The sequence below is a fragment of the Delphinus delphis genome, chromosome 4 (genome assembly GCF_949987515.2).
Source record: "Delphinus delphis chromosome 4, mDelDel1.2, whole genome shotgun sequence".
NCBI classification, from domain to species: Eukaryota; Metazoa; Chordata; class Mammalia; order Artiodactyla; family Delphinidae; genus Delphinus; species Delphinus delphis.
This window is the reverse complement of record NC_082686.1, coordinates 55,402,105-55,423,694: the sequence shown is the minus strand read 5'-3', so window position 1 is coordinate 55,423,694 and position 21,590 is coordinate 55,402,105. Positions and strand designations below refer to the sequence as shown.

Here is a 21,590-nt window from a genome sequence, read left to right as displayed (position 1 = left end):
TTCTTCTCTGATTGCTGTGGCTAGGACTCCCAAAACTATGCTGAATAAAAACAAACAAACAAAAAACAGGTGAGAGTGGACATCCTTGTTTTATTTACAATCTTAGAGGAAATATTTTCAGCTTTTCACCATTGAGAATGATGTTAGCTGTGGGTTTGTCATATATGGCCTTTATTATGTTGAGGTAAGTTCCCTCTATGCCCACTTTCTGGAGAGTTTTTATCATAAATGGGTGTTGAACTTTGTCAAAAGTTTTTCTGTATCTATTGAAATGATCATATGGTTTTTATTCTCAGTTTGTTAATGTGGTGTATCACACCATTTGATTTGCATATACTGAAGAATCCTTGCATTCCTGGGATAAATCCCACTTGATCATGGTGTATGATCCTTTTAATGTGTTGTTGGATTCTGTTTGCTAGTATTTTGTTGAGGATTTTTGTATCTATGTTCATCACTGATATTGGCCTGTAATTTTCTTTTTTGTGCTATCTTTGTCTGGTTTTGGTATCAGTGTGATGGTGGCCTCATAGAATTAATTTGGGAGTGTTCCTTCCACTGCAGTTTTTTGGAATAGTTTTAGAAGGCTAGGGGTTAACTCTTCTCTAAATATTTGACAGAATTTGCCTGTGAAGCCATCTGATCCTGGACTTTTGTTTGTTGTAAGTTTTTAAATCACAGTTTCAATTTCAGTACTTATGTTTGGTCTGTTTATATTTTCTATTTCTTCCTGGTTCAGTCTTGGGAGGTTGTACCTTTCTAAGAATTTGTCCATTTCTTCTAGTTTGTCCCTTTTATTGGCATATCGTGGCTTGTAGTAGTCTCTTATGATCCTTTGTAATTCTGTGGTGTCAGTTGTAAATTCTCCTTTTTTGTTTCTAATGTTATTGATTTGAGCCCTCTCCCTTATTTTCTTGATGAGTCTGGCTAAAGGTTTATCAATTTTGTTTATCTTTTCAAAGAATCAGCTTTTAGTTTTATTAATCTTTGCTATTGTTTTCTTTGTTTCTATTTCATTTATTTCTGCTCAGATCATTATGATTTCTTTCCTTCTACTAACTTTGTGTTTTGTTTGTTCTTCTTTCTCTAGTTGCTTTAGGTGTAAGGTTAGGTTGTTTGTTTGAGATTTTTCTTGTTTCCTGAGGTAAGACTGTATTGCTATAAACTTCTCTCTTAGAACTGCTTTTGCTCCATTCCATAGGTTTTGGATCACTGTGTTTTTGTTGTCCTTTGTCTCTAGGTATTTTTCGATTTCCTCTTTGATTTCTTCAGTGATCCATTGGTTGTTTAATAACATTGTTTAGCCCCCACATTTGTGTTTTTTACAGTTTTTTCTTGTAGTTGATTTCTAATCTCACAGTGTTGTGGTCGGAAAAGATGCTTGATATGATTACAATTTTCTTAAATTTACTGAGGCTCACTTTGTGATCAATCCTGGAGAATGTTCCATGTGCACTTGAGAAGAATTTGTATTCTGTTGCTTTTGGATGGAATGTTCTATAAATATCAGTTAAGTCCATCTGGTCTAATTGTCATTTAAGGCCTGTGTTTCCTTATTGATTTTATGTCTGGATGATCTGTTCATTGATGAAAGTAGGGTGTTAAAAGTCCCTCATTATTATTTTGTGTTGATTTCTCCTTTTATGGCTGTTAGCATTTGCCTTATATATTGAGGTGTTCCTATGTTGGGTGCATATATATTTACAATTGTTATATCTTCCTCTTGGATTGAACCCTTGATCATTATGTAGTGTCCTTCTTTGTCTCTTGTAACAGTCTTTATTTTAAAATCTATTTTGTCTGATATGAGTATTGTTAGTCCAGCTTTCTTTGGATTTCCATTTGCATGGAATAGCTTTTACTATCCCTTCACTTTCAGTCTGTATGTGTCCCTAGATCTGAAGTGGGTCTCTTGTAGTAAGCATATATACGGTTCTTGTTTTTGTATCTATTCAGCCAGTCTGTGTCTTTTGGTTGGAACATTTAATCCATTTACATTTAAGGTAATTACCAATATGTATGTTCTTATTGCCATCTTGTTGTTTTGGATTTGTTTTTTGTAGGTTTTTTAAATTTCCTTCCTCTTTTGTTCTCTTCTCTTATGATTTGATGACTATCTTTAGTGTTGTGTTTGGATTGCTTTTTTTGTGTGTGTATCTATTGTAGATTTTTGGTTTGCAGCTACAATGAGGTTTTGATATAGCAGAGTGTGTGTGTGTGTGTGTGTGTGTGTGTGTGTGTGTGTGTGTGTGTGTAATTGTTCTAAGTTGCTGTTCTCTTAATTTCAAATGCATTTCCAATATCCTGCATTTGTACTCTCCTTTTCTCATGATTGCTGGTTTTGATATCATATCTGTGTGTGGATGATTTCCTACCTGAGAGGCTATGTGTGTGGATGATTCTTACCTGACAGGCTACATGAATAAGGTATTCCAGGAGCATTTTATAAATGCAGAGGAGTTTTGCTAAATTTTGAATCTCGTAAAAAAAAATTAACCATGAAATATAATTCATCATCCATATTAGGACACTGTTGAGAGTAAAAGGGAGCACTATTAATAATATAATATGTCAAGACAATGGGCATTAACTGGAACCATCCCAAGCAAACCAAGACATGAGGGAAAAGTCAAACTTTTCTTACCATGTTGTATCATTATTATATATTTTATTATATACTCAATACCATGTTCATAGTCCAAAACAATCAGTAGGTTTACCATTCATTTCATTTTCTTATCTTGAAGAATATTATTTAAAATAATATTTGTGTACATTCAATCTGAAATTGGGATGCAGCAATAAAGTACTGAAAGAGAAAACCAGCTAAGGCACAGAAGATCTGCATTCAAATCCCAGAATGCCATTCATAGCTATGACCTCAGACAAATTATTTCCCTCTTATTTGAGCCTCAGTTTCATCATCTGTAAAATAAAAAGGAGAGTATCCACATTAAAGTTATTAGTGGATCAAATAAAGTAATATTTGATCAAGGAAAGTGTCCCATAAAATTTGGAAAATATTATTATACACATGGACAATAAATATGAAGGAAAACATTACAAGACGTGTTATCTGACGGCAGCTGCAGTGATATTACAGGATGCTTACAGATTGTTTTTGATTAAATATTGCTACTTCCCTCACTGAATTTCTGTGCAGTATGGTGTTCTGGATCCTTCAGCAGCCACAGGCATGACAGTGATCACTGTTTATAGAAGAATGGCCACTACAGTTGTCTTTATTGTTAAATTATACCTCAAAAAGAAAAAAAATCCCATTACCTTCAGCATCTGCAGAATTGGATATGACTTTCAAGAGCATGGTCCTACTGTACTCTCACTATATATCAGCTATCCTGTTAAGTCTTCTGGCCCCTTCCTTGGAGCCAAGAACAGCAGTTCAGCACCAATACAGCCTAGCAGCCTGAATTTGTGGAGGAAGCATGTGACTTACCAAGTATCAGGACTCTCAAGTATTAGGACTGGCTCAGCCACTATTTAGCCACATGACCTAGGGCAAGATGTTCCTGTAAAATGAGGGAACAGATCAGAGGATCATTAAGGACCCTATAAGCTCTGACTATGATTCTAAGGCATACTTGGTATTTTACAAGTCTAGATGACTGCCTTCCTTTTGGATATTTTCCCATCCTTTCTCACAACAGAAGAAAAAGTTAAAGCACAATGAAACAGAAATAGATGTTTGAAATAGAGATTTCAAGTAGCTTTAGGACACAGTTAAAGTAATATACACAGATAAAATAGTTATTCAATTAAGAAACATTTATTCTTTCCCACATGAAAGTGAAATTACAGTTGTAAACATACACTAAAAAATATTTGTTTTACAAGGTAATTTGCTATATGACCATGACCTTGAGGTGTTAGACAAGATAATTATTAAAGGCCCTTTAAGTTCTGAATTGTGCAATTCTAAGACATTCTTGGCACTTTACATGTCTAGATGACTGCCTTCATTTGGGGTATTTTCCTCCACATTTTCCAGTCTATTCTCATTAGAGAAGAAAACATTTAGCATACAATTATAGAAATAATAATTTTAAATAGAGATTTAAAGTAAATTCAAGATATATTTACACTGAAATATACAGGTAAAATAGTTGCTGAGTCAGGAAACACTTATTCACAGTATGAATTTCATTAATTTACAGAAAATAATATGAACCGTGTAACATTTTTCTTACAGGGTCACTGAATTCTTTTAATTTTGTAGCTAGAGACATGTACAACACTTATAGAATTTACACAGTACTAATTTCAAAATAGGTTTTTGACCTCTAAGAATGAAAGTTCTCAGTGACAAGCTTTAGATGTGCAGCTTTAGCTCAGTGGGTGTCAACTCTGTCATAAGAAGCAACTATACACAAACAGTAACCCCCCAGCATGAGAAAGTGAAATTAGAAACTTTTAAGGCAGAAAAAAAATCTCTCCAAAGTAGAAACGATTAGGGTCCAAAGAGCATGTTTACAAATGACCAAAGTTATTCAACTGAGCAAATGACTTAATTTGCACAGTAACTTTACTTACTGCTTCCTGATTTCTAATTCTGGGGACTATTTATGCTGTACCTACTGTGAAAGACATTGAGAACAGTAAGAATCATCAGACATGGTCCCAGAGGTATACTGGTAAATGTTTAATAACCAGCTCTTGAGGGGAAAATAAGCCCTTACTTACAGCATTTACCAATTTCTATGGTGTAAAATACTCCCACTATGGCAGATTTCAAGCTACCAACAATTTGAATAACTGGCTCACAAAATTCCTGAAACTAACAGTTGTTTCTCATAAACCAGTATAAGCCAGCTTGAAAACACCACTGTTTGGACCCCACCCTCAAGTAGCTCATAATCTATTCATAGGTACGTATTTTAGAGAATAGAAAAGAATAGGGAAGATAGAGATAAAATGCAAATAAATAATACATATTTTTATAATCAATATTTTAAAAGTTAAAAGGAACACTAAAATCTGTGGAATTTTCCTACTCTTGTCATTTATTTCAGGAAATTAAAGTTTAGTATATTTGGGAGAAAGTAAAGGATGAGTGGAATAAGGACAAAAAAAGACATCCTAGTATACATGCTGACAGTAATCATCTTTATGTTGGAAGAAAATACCTGCTAAGGTAAGGGCAAATATAATGTAACTTTTAAAATTCTATCTTCTTTAACCTGTTCAATTCAGTTCACAGTCCTAAAGATTTGTCCTCTCCTCTTTGGCTGCAGCTTTGATGAGTTTAGCTAGCTTATTTTGCATAATCCTGAAGAGCGTACTGCTTCACATCACTCACACTATCATCAGCCCAAATAAAAGGCAAAACTAAATGCTGCAGTCTGAAAATTGAACTTCCCTTGCATAGTCACCCCGTTGTATCAGATCTTGGGCAAGTGCTGGCTGGGGTGATCAGGAAATTCTTCTGGTAGCAAAACGTGGAGTCTGCAGGTTGGGCATGTCCCCTGTTGCATCAACCAAGGTCTAATGCACTAAGGAGCAAAAAGATTCATGTCAGTCTCTCAGATTTAGCCTAGCAGAGGCAGCTGTTACTCCATACATCAGCGTTGCCAACCAACATATCTTCCAGTGGATCTCAGAGCCTTATTTGGTGGATTGCCATGAAAACTTCTGCAATCATGGAACTTTGTCTGTGATTTGCTGGGCAATATAGTTGGTAACAGGAGAACACCTTTCAGCCAGCTTATTCTATTAAGATCCTTCCCCCCAACCCCAATCTTCAGGAAGACTAGTTCTTCCTAATAAGGAGACTGAGGAAACCTATTACATTTTTTCTCTAGTTTATTATATATTATTCTAATTTATAATCTAGAAAAAGTCATACCTAAACATACAAATGTCACAAATACCTTGTATCAAGTGCTTATGGTGTTCTGAAGTTAAACTCCCTAGATAATGGATATACTTTTCAGATTGCTCTTTCTTTGGTCATAATGGTAGTACTCTTTGGCTACGAACTATATATTAAGTTATTTGCTTGAATACTGACTCTCCAAAAACAAATCATTTTTACATGAATGAATAATGGAGACCCAAGTCAGATGAGAGAGGACTAAGAATAGGCAATAGATATGAGGCCCATTAACTTTAGAGAGTAACCTGAATGAATTACCTGCTTTCTATTCAATGAGCAATGGCAAAGAATAAAATAAGTTTTGTGAAACATTTATTTTCTAAATGGATCTTTAGGACTTTTAAAACTTCAAATGGGAAAAACAGATGGCTAAGTAGCTATCCTGGAGGTCTTTTGGGATTAGCCATTCTGTGTATATCTCTTCTTATCCAAGCAGATACAAAACATAATTCTGTACCAGGTATCACATATCTTTGAAATGATGTTTTACAGATATGGCTTGAATGAGCTGGCTTATTGTTCACTTCCCTGAGAAGCCTTTCTTGTGTAAGATTATCTTTTCCTGTGTCAAATTACACCTCTGCATCAGAAGACTTGGATCATAAATTGTATGTCAATAGCACTTGCACAGCAACAACACCAGAAGTTAATCTATATAAATGCCAATAATCTATATAAATGCCAATTAACAAAAGATATGCCAGCCTCCCATTTTTATAACATCAACACTCAGGCCTCAGCATCTTCAAAAGCAAATACAGGAGCCTGGACAGACTGTTAAGTCTTATGCGTTATAACAGCAGTTGGCTATCATTAGGTGTGGACAAAGGACACTATTTATAACAAGCCAAGGTGAAGTGGCACTGCTGCTAAACTGCCAACTGCCAAGTCAATCAACATTCCTTCCAGTTCTGTTCAAAGGAACTGCCACTCTGTCCCATTAAATCTCATCATTGTCCCCTTCTCCTGCTAGGTGTATCGAGATCTGAGAAAACACAATGCAATCCATGGCTAGGTATGGGAAAACATATAAATGTTTCTGTGCGGTACCCAAAAGCCCAGAGTTATATCCAGTGAAATTCATGACACAGTAGTGGATGATACATGTATACAATTTCAAGGAATGCAGTATGAATTTCACTTAATTGATTAATGGCAAAATATTAAAAAGATAAGTTCACCTGAGAGTGGAATTTGTGTGCACAGGGCAAAACTGAGAGGTTTTCTGGAGAGAGATTCTCATGACAGATCACACAAGGTTCCTCTTCCTCTTCCTCATCATTCTAGGGAAAATACACATAAGGTTAAATTCAGCTCATTTCTCTCCTCTAACTTTAAATGTATTCAGAATCAAGTCTCAGTCTCACCAAATTATTGGCTCCTTCCCACGTGGCAGGACCTTGTGAACCGAGGGGCCTCCGGGCTGGTTTTGAGGGCTGGGCAGCATTAGCCTGAGGTGGAGGAGTATGGCTGGGTGAAGCACTATTACCATTTGGCACGGATTTTCCTTGACTCTGAAAATTAGAATATTATACTTATTATTTATTTTTTTTAGAATTGAACTAAAACAGGAAGAACTGATAAATACCATAGAATAGGCTACAGTGAGAATTAGCAAAAGGGTAAAAGTTAATCAGGTTCATGAGAAATCTTGAAATAAATGTTGGCAATATTACTTATATACTAAGAACCAGGTAAAACCAAAAATAACTCTAGGTGCTCTTTTAATTAAAACAAGTCTTTGCAGAAAATTAGAAAAAATATCTCCTTTTAGAGCCATTCAAAATAACCTAGAGTAAATTTCAAGAGGGTCAGTTTTATTCTAGAATGATCAGGTGGTGTTTCCCATGCCATTTGTCAAGCTGAATTGTTTGTTGTTAATAGATGATTTAATATGATTATAGACTGATTTCCTGATCATGTAATGGAGATAATTAATATGGCTAACTACTAAAGATAAGGGCCAGGAGATAAAGTTGTCTTTTCTTTTTATCTTTTTTTTTACCTGAGATCTCTTGGGGTCAATAAATTGGGAAATCTTGTGAACAATTTCATCAAATGTCAGTCTAGATAAGGACTTCCCATGAGTATCCTTCAATTTCCGTAAGAAATCTGTAAGCTCCTTTCTGGAAGAGATCAAGGAAAGAGCACTGGTGATTTTCCTACTGCCTTGAGGATGCGCCCTCCAAAGGAGCTATGAAATCCTATCACAGGATTGGTATGTAGCATACAGATGTGACCCTTTAGATTTCTGATCTAAAAAAGTGATCACAGGTCCATCTGCATTTATTTTAAACCAAAATGAAAACTCCTAATGTATTGATTAATGATACTTACTTAATGTGTTTGTGAGTAATAAAGTTTAGTATTTATTTTCTTTCCAAAAAGAGATTTTAACTGTTTTTAAAAGCTCACTGTGTGAAAATTAAGTTTGTTATCTGAGCTCATTATATCATCTCTCTCAATGCTCTCTCACTCAAGACTAAAATATTCTCTATGACATAAATCACAGCAAGATCCTTCTTGACCCATCTCCTAGAATAATGGAAATAAAACCAAAAATAAACAAATGGGACCTAATAAAACTTAAAAGCTTTTACACAGCAAAGGAAACCATAAATAAGACAAAAAGACAACCCTCAGAATGGGAGAAAATATTTGCAAATGAAGCAACTGACAAAGGATTAATCTCCAAAACATATAAGCAGCTCATGCAACTCAATATCAAAAAAAACAAACAACCCAATCCAAAAATGAGTGGAAGACCTAAACAGGCATTTCTCCAAAGAAGACATACAGATTGCCAACAAACACATGAAAAGATGCTCAACATCACTAATCATTAGAGAAATGCAAATCAAAACCACAATGAGGGGGGCTTCCCTGGTGGCGCAGTGGTTAAGAATCCACCTGACAATGCAGGGGACTCAGGTTCGAGCCCTGGTCCGGAAAAATCCCACATGCCACAGAGCAACTAAGCCCGTACACCACAACTACTGAACCTGTGCTCTAGAGCCCACAAGCCACAACTACTGAGCCTGCGTGCCACAACTACTGAAGCCCACACGTCTAGAGCCCATGCTTTGCACTAAGAGAAGTCACTGCAATGAGAAGCTTGCGCCACAATTAAGAGTAGCCCCTGCTCACTGCAACTAGAGAAAGCCCACACGCAGCAATGAAGACCCAATGCAGCCAAAAATAAATTAAAAAAAACAAAACAAAACACAATGAGGTATCACCTCACTCCAGTCAGAATGGCCATCATCAAAAAATCTAGAAACAACAAATGCTGGAGAGGGTGTGGAGAAAAGGGAACCCTCCTGCACTGCTGGTGGAAATGTAAATTGATACAGCCACTATGGAGAACAGCATGGAGGTTCCTTAAAAAACTAAAAATAGAACTACCATATGACCCAGCAACCCCACTACTGGGTATATACCTGAGAAAACCATAATTCAAAAAGATACATGTAGCACAATGTTCACTGCAGCACTATTTACAATAGCCAAGACATGGAAGTAACCTAAATGTCATCGATGATGATAAATGGATGAATGGATAAAGATGAATGGATAAAGAAGATGTGGCACATATATACAATGGAATATTACTCAGTCATAAAAAGGAACAAAACTGAGTTATTTGTAATGAGGTGGATGGACCTGGAGTTGTCATACAGAGTGAAGTAAGTTAGAAAGAGAAAAACAAATACCATATGCTAAGGCATATATATGGAATTTATAAAAACGGTACTGATGAACCTAGCGGCAGGGCAGGAACAAAGACACAGATGTAGAGAACGGACTTGAGGACACAGCGGGGGAAAGGGAAGCTGGAACGTAGTGAGAGAGTGGCATTAACATATATACACTACCAAATGTAAAATAGTTAGTGGGAAGCAGCTGCATAGCACAGGGAGATCAGCTCAATTCTCTGTGATGACCTAGAGGGGTGGGATAGGCAGGGTGGGAGGGAGGCTCAAGAGGGAAGGGATATGGAGATACGTGTGTGTGTGTGTGTGTGTGTGTATATATATATGTATATATATATATATATATATATATATAGCTGATTCACTTTGTTGTACAGCAGCAACTAACACAACATTGTAAAGCAATTATACTCTAATAAAGATGTAAAAAAAAAAGACTAAAATATTCCTTTTTAACTATGTTACTATCAGTCTCTTTCTGTCATTATTAATAGTTCTACTTTTGTAAAATTCAGAAACAGAAAACAAAGATTTAACAGAAAATGAAAGCAAAGACTGAAAGACACATTAGTTATGTGATAAAGAAACCTAGGAATATTTTAACTGATATGTTCTTTTTCCATTCCCATAGCCATTGACCCAAAGCCTGCATATACATTTTTGGTAGGATAGGGTAGGATGATAAAAGTATTTTTCTTTCTCAAATGAAATGTCATGTCACCAGCCTTATAAAACTACCTTTGATTTACTATTTATTTTCTAGATATATTTATAACAACTATATTACAGTTCTATTTTCATTTTCTATTCACTATTATATTTATAAAACCATAATCTAATCCTGAAACATAATGGTACATATGTTAAATAAAAGCATTGGTCTTCAAATGAAAATGCTGGTGAAAACTAGAATTATTTCATTTGATACAAGATTAAAGATAAAAGACACTTCATTTCTGGAGGAGTAGAATTAAATAGCTTTCTGCTGAAGTCAGAACTGTGAAAAGCACACTAAAATAATGATTTCTTGCATTTAACTATGTCCCCTTTCTTTGTCCCCTAACAAAGAAACTACAAGAACCCTCAATAAAATTAAGGAAATAGGAAAGTAAAACCTGATTATGTTTGGGCTTATATGGCATACAATTAACTTAAAATTCACTTTGGAAATAGGTTATTAAGGTAATTATTGCAGCTAGTGGCATAAAATTGGGTAGGTTTACAACTGGTCGTACTTTCAGTAAATGAGCAAACCTAAATTTAAAAGTTTACTCTCTCATGACTTTAATAATTTTAGGGAAGAGGTTTAGCATTTATACTGAAAACTGTCTCTTCTTAATAAATTTCATTTTCCCTACCAAGGCCATGGTTAGGAAATACTTGTACTTTGTGTGTGTGTGGGGGGGGGGTGTTATATTTCTCTGAAGCATTTCATTGGCATAATTATGGCTGTGGAAACTATAGAGTATGATCTGTACTCAACACTAAAAGAGACTGAGGTACCTGGTCTGTTGTGGAAAGGCAGTTTTCAGCCTGTCTGTAATCTTCTCCCAATTCATCATGGGGGGATCACTTCCCAGACCTGCACTGGGAGGCACAGCTTCTCCCACAGGCACTGGCACCGTCCAGGCTATGCTAGTCATCTGTAAGGAGCACAGAATTACAACCCATCAGCTTCAATTATTAGGAAGCAAGGTTCCATGCCAACATTACATTTCCATACCTCAGAAAATGGGTAGAATACTGACATACATGTTCCCTTTTTAGAATTTTTTTCCTTACAGCACCATATTTCTAACTGTTTGTATATGTTTACCTTTATTTTAAAAATGGCACATGCTAGTCTCAGTAATTGCAAACATATACAGAAATACATACAGAGTGTGCATTTCTGAAAGCAACCTAAAGTTTGTTAACAGGGGAATAAGTCAATAAATTGTAGCATATCTAATCAAGTCCTTAAAAATAGATTTGTATGTCTGAGCATATGAGATGTCCACAATGTATGTCTCATTTTCTAAAAAAAGTCTACGGCACAGCATTTATGGTAGAACTCATTTTATAGTAAAACATTTTTTAAATGTGTATGCACAGAAAAAGGTCTGTAAGATACAGAATAATCTGTAAACAGTGATTATTTTCTAGGATTCAACAGCAGGGTAATTTTGCTTTCTACTTTATATAACTATTATATACTTTGTATATGCTTTATGTATTTCTACATTATTTGCCTTTTTATAATTAACATATACTACTTTTATAATTAGAAAAATAATGAAGTTTAATTTTCAAACAACTAAATAAACATGAGAATACTACTAGAATATCTGCCCAGTGTCATGAATGTTACAAAGGTCGTATGGAAGTAGTAGCGACAACTTTGAGCCATGAAACCATCAAACAAAGTTTTCCTCATATTTTATGATGGTTCCTTCTTAGAACCATCAAGTTTCTAATTAATATCAGTAACTGAATATTTTTGAAGTGCTTATCTGATTACTAGGATAATTATAAACATGCATCCTTTACCTAAGACTACAGATTATTTTCAAATATAAGGTTATTACTTATGAAAAATTACTAACAGCCACTGAAATTACTCACACAAAGCCTAGTAGGTCAGAGAAAGAGCAGAATATCACCAGAAATCTGGGTTTGCCTCAGTGTCAAGCTTTTTCAGAGGAATCAGGAAGTAATCTTATTAGAAGGTTGAGGTACTTTAATGTTTTCAATAAAATTTTACTTATTGAAATAAATATAGAATGGTGCAGGAGCAAACCACCTGAGCAACACTGTAATATCATGGTGATAAAAAAGATGTGGTACTTAGTAAATATGTTAAGGCCTAGATACATATTTATTCATAGAGAGGCAGCCTCTACACAAATGAGTAAGTCCATTTGACTATATGTTTCAAAGGGAGGCTGTCAGCAATACATAGGTACAAAATAAACCCCAACTGACTAGAATGTAGTTATGGGAAAGTCAAGATTAGAGAATTTTTTTGTTAATTATATTAAACATCAATCATCTGGGAGAAGATTTTTCTTGTAATAAAAAGTTTACCTTGACCAAGATTACAACTAATAATCCTAATCATTTTAAATTTCTCTGTTGCTTCTTCAGGTTTGGATAAAGCTTATATGGCTCTCTGTGGCTAGAAAGATTTATAACTTTATAGTATAATATGTTGCAAGGTGATATTTATATTACCTGTTTATAGATAAACAATGTCCTACTATACACACATATATGTGTGTGTGTATATAAAATTTTTCTTTAGCTTTGTGGTATAATGTTGTGACTTTGGTAGGTTGAAAAGCAAAGAAGCTAACAATCATGCTAAATTATCTATTAAAAATATCAATCTACCCTGCATTAGTGCCTGTTATAGAAGCAAAACTATAAGAATTCTCTACTATAATATTATATTTATCTTTGTATCTAAAAACTGTTATAATCACTTAATGAAATAGTTAAATAATATATATAATGCATTTAATGCAGTGCCTCACATGGAACTATTCATTCAATCATCATCATGATCATCATGATCATCACTACCACCATCACCTTCATCATTACTTATCAAGTATATGAACAAAGAGAAGACATTCATTCTGGAAGTCCACTGTAAGTGACAACAAGCTAGTTAATGTATATTCCACCAAGAAGGGGTCTGTACCAGTGGGGGTCTAGGTTGACCAGTTGCAGAGATGACTCCAGAACAAACGGCAGGCATTTGAGGAACAGTGAGTACAGGTCTAAAGAAAGATTCTTTCACAACGGGTCTTCCCAAGAACTGCTGTATCTAAAATAGAAAAGATAGAAAATAAAAACAAAACCCCCACATATTTATATATTTACATAGTCAATAATCTAAACTCATAGAGCAATTTTTTTTGGGGGGGGTAGCTGATTTGAAATCTAGATACAAAGCATATTAGAAACAATGTTGTCATAACGTTAGTTAAGTATATGAATATTTGAAAAAGCAAAGGGCAGTAAAATATACTAAAGAGCATGGACACAGAAGACAACTGGGTTCTAGTCCTACTTTCTCTCCACCTAGCTGGGTAATCTTGGATACCAAGTCATTAATCTATAAAGTAAGAGGGTTGGGTTAGGTGATCTTTAAAGTTCTCTGACAAATGGAACAATATAGGACTATGGAAAGGAGCTCCTCAATGAGTACTGTCCATGCTGATAAACAATACTGACAGTCAGAAATTCTGCTAAAGAACCAAAGTTGTCTATAGAAAATATTACTTTTGCTATTATTTATTGAAGGGACCTTGTACCACCTGGTAGAGTTCTGACCTTATGTTTAGTTCCAAGGGCAGTGGAAAGCTGAAGTGGGGTGGGCCAAGGGAATAAACCCTCCTACAGTGACTTGCAGACATGCCTGTGAATGTTACTGAACTTCCCAGGGGGTTGTAGAAAGCTAGCCCTTCTTAGCATCTACCAATGGGATGGATACCTTATTGGCTGGACGACAAAAGAGGACAGGTTTATGGAGCATCTACTATGTGCCAGGTCTAGCACTGGCATAAAGCAGAAATTCACCTATTTGTTGAATTTAAAAAATGAGCATTGAGATAGCTCTTAAGTAACAATACTGAAACCAGCAGGGTGAAAGTTAATGGGGAACTTTATAATGGAGAGATAAGGATGACATGTGATTCTTAACATCGCTAAATGAGAGACACTGTGTGTCTTCTAATGTGTGTATACATCATCACCTATAAAGTACTCTTGCCAAAAATACTGAACCTCATTCTAACTAACCCTCTAGATCTAATGATCAGGTTATAGGAAATAGAAGAATATGTATAATGGCATCACAAGGATGTAATCAGTTACATCAATAATGTAGGAATTTAGTTTTTTAACAGATAAATGATATGAATAAAAGGGAGGGAGTTAGGTAGCTGTTATATTTTAAAGAAAAATAACCAGCCAAATGAAAAGTATAAACCTTGTTTGGATTGTTTTTTTAAAAATAAGGGTTTTTAAAGTAATGGTAATTATAACCACATTGGAAGTATTGTCAATCTAGTTAAGAAAAAGACATTTCTGAGACAATTGGGGAAATATAAATTTCAATATTAGACATTAAAAATTATAATTTTCTTCGGTACAAAATGGTGGTGTGATTATATAGCCAATAAGAGTAAGAGTCCTGAGGCATAAATCTGAGGGTAGGGAACAAGACTAAGGACTGAGTTTTATGATCACAAAGGTCAGCAGCAGCTTTATACTAAGGAAGTCACTGAGTTCACTGTGTGGCTGACAGGGTCTTGGTGCTTCGGCCTGTGTCAGGCCTGAGCCTCTGAGGTGGGAGAGCCGAGGTCAGGACATTGGACCACCAGAGACCTCCCAGCCCCATGTAATGTCAATTGACGAGAGCTCTCCCAGAGATCTCCATATCAACGCTAAGACCCAGCTCCACCCAACCGCCAGCAAGCTCCAGTGCTGGACGTCCCATGCCAAACAACTAGCAAGACAGGAACGCAACCCCACCCATTAGTAGAGACGCTGCCTAAAATCATACTAAGTTCACAGACACCCCAAAACACACCACTGGAGGCGGCCCTGCCCACCAGAAAGACAAGATCCAGCCCCACCCACCAGAACACAGGCACCAGCCCCCTCCACCAGGAAGCCTACAAAAGCCACTGAATCAACCTCACCCACTGGGTGCAGACACCAAAAACAAGAGGAACTATGAACCTGCAGCCTGCAAAAAGGAGACCCCAAATGCAGTAAGTTAAACAAAATGAGAAGACAGAGAAATATGCAGCAGAAGAAGCAAGGTAAAAACCCACTCGACCAAACTAAATGAAGAGGAAATAGGCAGTCTACCTGAAAACGAATTCTAAGTAGCGATAATAAAGATGATCCAAATCTTGGAAATAGAATGGAGAAAATACAAGAAATGTTTAACAAGGACCTAGAAGAACTAAAGAGCAAACAAACAATGATGAACAGTACAATAAATGAAATTAAAAACTCTCTAGAAGGAATCTGTAGCAGAATAACTGAGGCAGAAGAATGGATAAGTGACCTGGAAGATAAAATAGTGGAAATAACTACTGCAGAGCAGAATAAAGAAAAAAGAATGAAAAGAATTGAGGACAGTCTCAGAGACTTCAGGGACAACATTAAATGCACAACTTTCGAATTATAGGGGTCCCAGAAGAAGAGAAAAAGAAAGATCTGAGAGAATATGTGAAGAGATTATAGTTGAAAACTTCCCTAACATGGGAAAGGAAATAGTCAATCAAGTCCAGGAAGCGCAGAGAGTCCCATACAGGATAAATCCAAGGAGAAACTCACCAAGGCACATATTAATCAATCTATCAAAAATTAAATACAAAGAAAAAATATTAAAAGCAGCAAGGGAAAAGCAACAAATAACATACAAGGGAATCCCCATAAGGTTAACAGCTGATATTTCAGCAGAAAATCTGCAAGCCAGAAGGGAGTGGCGGGACATATTTAAGTGATGAAACGGAAAAACCTACAACCAAGATTACTCTACCCAAGGCTTCCCTGGTGGCACAGTGGTTGAGAGTCCGCCTGCCGATGCAGGGGACACGGGTTCGTGCCCCGGTCCGGGAAGATCCCACATGCCGCAGAGCGGCTGGGTCCATGAGCCATGGCCACTGAGCCTGTGTGTCCGGAGCCTGTGCTCCACAACGGGAGAGGCCACAACAGTGAGAGGCCCGCGTACCGAAAAAAAAAAAAAAGATTACCCAGAGAGGATCTGATTCAGATTTGATGGAGAAATTAAAACCTTTACAGACAAGCAAAAGTTAAGAGAATTCAAAAAAAACAAAACAAAACAAAACAAAAAGTTAAGAGAATTCAGCACCACCAAACCAGCTTTACAACAAATGCTAAAGGAACTTCTCTAGGCAGGAAACACAAGAGAAGGAAAAGACCTACAAAAACAAACCCAAAACAATTAAGAAAATGGTAATAGGAACATACACATTGATAATTACCTTAAATGTAAATGGATTAAATGCTCCAACCAAAAGACATAGACTGGCTGAATGGATACAAAAACAAGACCCATATATAGGCTGTCTACAAAAGACCCATTTCAGACCTAGGGACACATACAGACTGAAAGTGAGGGGATGGAAAAAGATATTCCATGCAAATGGAAATCAAAAGAAAGCTGGAGTAGCAATTCTCATATCAGACAAAATAGACTTTAAAATAAAGACTATTACAAGAGACAAAGAAGGACACTACATAATGATCAAGGGATCAATCCAAGAAGATATAACAGTTGTAAATATTTATGCACCCAACACAGGAGCACCTCAATACATAAGGCAAATGCTAACAGCCATAAAAGGGGAAATCGACAGTAACACAATCATAGTAGGGGACTTTTAACACCCCACTTCCACCAATGGACAGATCATCCAAAATGAAAATAAATAAGGAAACACAAGGTTTAAATGACACATTAGACAAGAAGGACTTAATTGATATTTATAAGACATTCCATCCAAAAACAACAGAATACATTTTCTTCTCAAGTGCTCATGGAACATTCTCCAGGATAGATCATATCTTGGGTCACAAATCAAGCCTTGGTAAATTTTAGAAAATTGAAATCATATCAAGTATCTTTTCTGACCACAACACTATGAAACTAGATATCAATTACAGGAAAAATAAACTGTAAAAAATACAAACTCATGGAGGCTAAGCAATACACTACTGAATAACCAAGAGATCACTGAATAAATCAAAAAGGAAATCAAAAATACCTAGAAACAAATGACAATGAAAACATGATGACCCAAAACCTATGGGATGAAGCAAGAGCAGTTCTAAGAGGGAAGTTTATAGCAATACAATCCTATCTCAAGAAACAAGAAAAATCTCAAGAATAAGAGTCCTCATCTTTTTGGAATGCATACTAAAGTATAAATGGATGAGATGTAGGGTTTACTTTAAAATGTTCCAGTGGGGAGGAAGAAGGGGATGACATGGCACAAGACTGACAAAATGTTGATAATGATGTTGAAGTTGGCTCTTGGGTTCACAGAGGTTCATCATTCTGTTTTTATGTATGTTTCAAAATTTTCATAATATAAAGTCCTTAAATAATGAATGATGGGTACTGAGTTAGTAGTCCTGCTCTTTTTGAGGACAACAATTACCTAACACTACTTTTAGGATTAGACAGCCAGGCTACAAAAATCAAAACATAATGAAACACATAAAAATACTGGGTTAAACTGGGAAAAATACCCATTATTCCAGACTTCTCAGGTTAGACTACTATATATATTTAAAACCTGGTAACTATTCTTTACAATACTAGAATCTCAGAAAGAAATACTTTAGTGATCAGATCATCTAGTACAATTTCCTGATTTGTAGATAGGAAAACCAAGTCTGGGACAGCTGAGTTTCCCAAAACCAACACAGTTCTTCACAGAGTTAGGACCTGAACCCAGACCTCTAATGTATTTCCATTGTATAATACCACCTCAATTTATTGCAAAAAGAATGGTTACATTTCTAGCATCTGTGCTCTCAAACTGTTCTACTAATTCTCAGTGGTCACTGATGCTTGTACTTTAACACAACTGTTAGCTTTGATCAAGCACAGCAGTGACTCTGGTTAGGAAGCACAAAAGATACACATGTACCTCTTAAGTGTTAGCAAGGGATGCTTATAAATTCCATTGAGCCTAACTGCCAGTGGGTTCTTTCCCTTGACTACACCTGGGTAGCCACATCAGCCATAAGCAAGTCTCTGAAGGGATGAGGATGTAGAGGTCAAGGTTTGATTATGTTTGTCACTTATAGTGTCACTAGTATCACATAGATTATTCCAGTCTGGTTCCAGAAAACTCCAAAGAACATCTCTGTTTCTAGCGTCCGAGTCTCTAGAGCCATTTTATATTTAGAGTCATGGGAGAGTTTAACTACAACCTATAGGCAGTAGTTTGAATACAGGCAGAGGCAACAGATTTCTAGAAATCCTACCAAGAATATGTGTTACTTCCCATAGAACTACAGGGAATCTGGGATTTCTGTCATCTACGCAACACATTTCTTATCAGGAGAGTTGGGTATGATGGTGTGTTCAAAGCCTAGAATAATAATATGCATAATATAATACTCCTATAAAACCTGAATTAACCAAAAATATAAAAGCCAATACTGTCATTCTAAACTAAAGCCCATGGTGAATATCATAATGCTTTCAGCTCTGAATTCTGCTTTCGAAACAGTGTAACTCCACACAATTCACATAATTTTTAAGTTCTTTGATATACTCAACTAGTATTTGTAGAAAAAACATTTTCAAAGTTCTACTATAAGCAGAAATGCTAATGTCAAAAGTGATCTACCCCTAAATATATCACACCTTTCTTACCCTCAGATCCGTTATCATAATAAAGGTTATTATCTAGTGGTTCTGTTCTAAAAGGTCTTTTGGGAAGCTGTATGAGTTTATTGGGTTAAGGTGCTATGTTTCCCAGAAGGCTAACATAAACAGTATAGCATAGAGATTAGTTTGTCTGATGTAGACGCATTTATCCCTCACAGTAAGCAGGGAAGGGTAATAAATGAAAGCTGTCCTTACTGTTAAAGGTAGAATAGAAGATAAAAGTTAAGGAAAACAGAGTCTAAAGTGGAAGTGGGGGGGGGGGGTGAAGTCCAGCATGCTAGGGTATTATGCTGAGATGTTTTAGTCATCTAGCAGTAACGTGAGGGCATTGGGAATTCTAGGCATTCATCGGTTTTCTCTCATAATGTGTGATCGACAGGATGAATGAGCATATATTACCTCTTTAGATATCAAACGCATTACTAACATCCAGTGATACAACCTACCTCTTGCCTCAGCTGAGTCAGCCAACTAGTCATATCATCTGTAGATGATACAGCAGGAATGGACATAATTACAAATGATACGCACTACATGTACCCTTTCCACTTTGAACACACAGACATAATGCATATTCAGTGTTTTAAAGCTGTTACCATTTTATCAAGATGAAGATGGTGATTTTTCAAAATGTTATACAGTTGACCCTTGAACAACACAGGTCTGAGTTGTGTGGGTCCACTTATACACCGATTTTTTTCAATAAATATAATCCCTGTATTTTCATTTTACAGATCTTTAAATTAACTAAACATGGAGAAAGTTTGCATTTGATTAGAAATCACAATATGTGGAATCAAAAAACTAGGGTTTGAGTCCTGATTCTATCCAAACTGTTTCAGCTTCCTGCTCTTGGGTAATCATTTATCAATTCCGTTTGTGAAGCAGAGAGAGCAGTACCCAGATTTCTGACTGCATGGGGTGGGGGTGGGGGGTTGGCACTCCCAAGCCCTGCGTTGTTCAAGAGTCAACCGTATTTCTTACCAGTATCTCAGGGCTGGGTGGTGGTGGAGGAAGCTGGATTGGAGGCAAGGTACTCAAGGCAAACCCTTGCTTCACCTTGTTAATTTGTTCATTGTACTGTGTCTAGTAAGAGAAACAATATTTTACAGCAAAATCAACTTCAAAGAAATAGCATATGGAAGTACTTGATGTAGTTTTGAATAGTACAACATAGATGAGTGATTTCCAATCTATTATGCCAGAAATAATATAAAAAGAATTTGACATAAAAACAACCCTATACACCACTATCCATAGATGTAAATAGCTGTATTTTTAGAAGTATCTATTGATTGACAAGATACAGAGACATATAATTCACAGATCTCTGTGATAACTCCTCAGTGCTTCAATAATTTTTAGCCCCCAAATGGGAACCACTTATATAAAGTAAACAGAGTCTAAAGATCAAGAAGATGTAAATAATCTACTTGCTGAAAAATATGGGGAAAAAAGTATTTGTAACAAAGAGTTGAACTACTTGCAAATGTTCATTTTAAAAACTGGGGGCTTCCCTGGTGGCGCAGTGGTTGAGAGTCCGCCTGCCGATGCAGGGGACATGGGTTCATGCCCCGGTCCGGGAGGATCCCACATGCCGTGGAGCGGCTGGGCCCGTGAGCCATGGCCGCTGAGCCTGCACGTCCGGAGCCTGTGCTCTGCAACGGGAGAGGCCACAGCAGTGAGAGGCCCGCGTACCGCAAAAACAAAAAGACAAAAAACTGGAGGGGAAGTTTTAGGGAAAACTTTTGAATGTCCACATTTTTTTTAATCTTAAAAGTTATACCTGTAGCTGTCTCCAGTTCCACATATACCTTTGTTTTTTCTTCTTAGATTTTGCCACAGGTAAGACTCCTATCCTTGAAGCTTAAAAACATACTTTGAACATTTTTGGCATTGTCCCCATTTTGCTTTATATGTTATTTTGTAAACAAACCACAAGAGCTGGAAGAGAAAGTCTTCAAACATTTAGAAACTTCCATATATAGGACACGTTCTTAGAAGAAAACAATGACAGAGAACAAGGGGCATCTCTTTTGAGGCCAGAACTTTGAATAAATCCAATAAATATGCTAAGCATCACTAAAGACTGAGTATGAACGAGTCTGGAAAAGAAACAGGGAAGACCACCAAGGACAAAGCTAGACAAGTATTCAGTGTGTTACCTCTTTAGATTACTGTTAGCACAGTCCTAATTCTATTACATGAATAATTAAGAATTTATTATTTTGCATTAGGGAGTAATTACATAAAAAGTTAAGATTGAAAACTAATACAGATCTGCTTGATCTTCCTTTTAATTCTGTAAACACATAATTACTCAGATCAAGTTAAGACATTTATTTCTGACTGGAGCAGAGTTAGCTTTGGAATTCTAGAAAATTGTGTGAGGCACAATTTTTGAGTTTACCATTTACTAGACTAAGGACCTAGAAGACCACAAGTAAGAGCCTAGGATGTTATCTACAGCCAACTACAATGGAAGTAATCAGTCTCAAACCTCAAAAAGGCATAAATTTTAATAACTGCAATGAAAAAACATGTTCTTCCT

At 36.2% G+C, this 21,590-nt stretch overlaps 1 protein-coding gene across 4 annotated transcripts in view; it reads right to left on the bottom strand.

Annotated features, from left to right (window-relative positions):
• Positions 1-2,673: 2,673 nt before the first annotated feature.
• DZIP3 (DAZ interacting zinc finger protein 3) overlaps positions 2,674-21,590 on the bottom strand; it is a 122,600-nt gene continuing 103,683 nt past the window's right edge. For 2 of the 4 annotated variants that reach the window (XM_060010608.1, XM_060010611.1), the window contains exons 26-33: positions 20,024-20,125; positions 13,292-13,417; positions 11,110-11,249; positions 7,899-8,019; positions 7,261-7,407; positions 7,075-7,176; positions 3,458-5,510; positions 2,674-2,925 (exon numbers count right to left, since the gene is read on the bottom strand). In XM_060010608.1, coding sequence (XP_059866591.1) covers positions 5,400-5,510; positions 7,075-7,176; positions 7,261-7,407; positions 7,899-8,019; positions 11,110-11,249; positions 13,292-13,417; positions 20,024-20,125 — 849 coding nt within the window. In that variant the 3' untranslated portion in view covers positions 2,674-2,925; positions 3,458-5,399. Of the gene's footprint in view, positions 3,260-3,457; positions 5,511-7,074; positions 7,177-7,260; positions 7,408-7,898; positions 8,020-11,109; positions 11,250-13,291; positions 13,418-20,023; positions 20,126-21,590 lie in introns of those variants that run through there. The other 2 variants (XM_060010609.1, XM_060010610.1) reach the window with 2 other exon arrangements.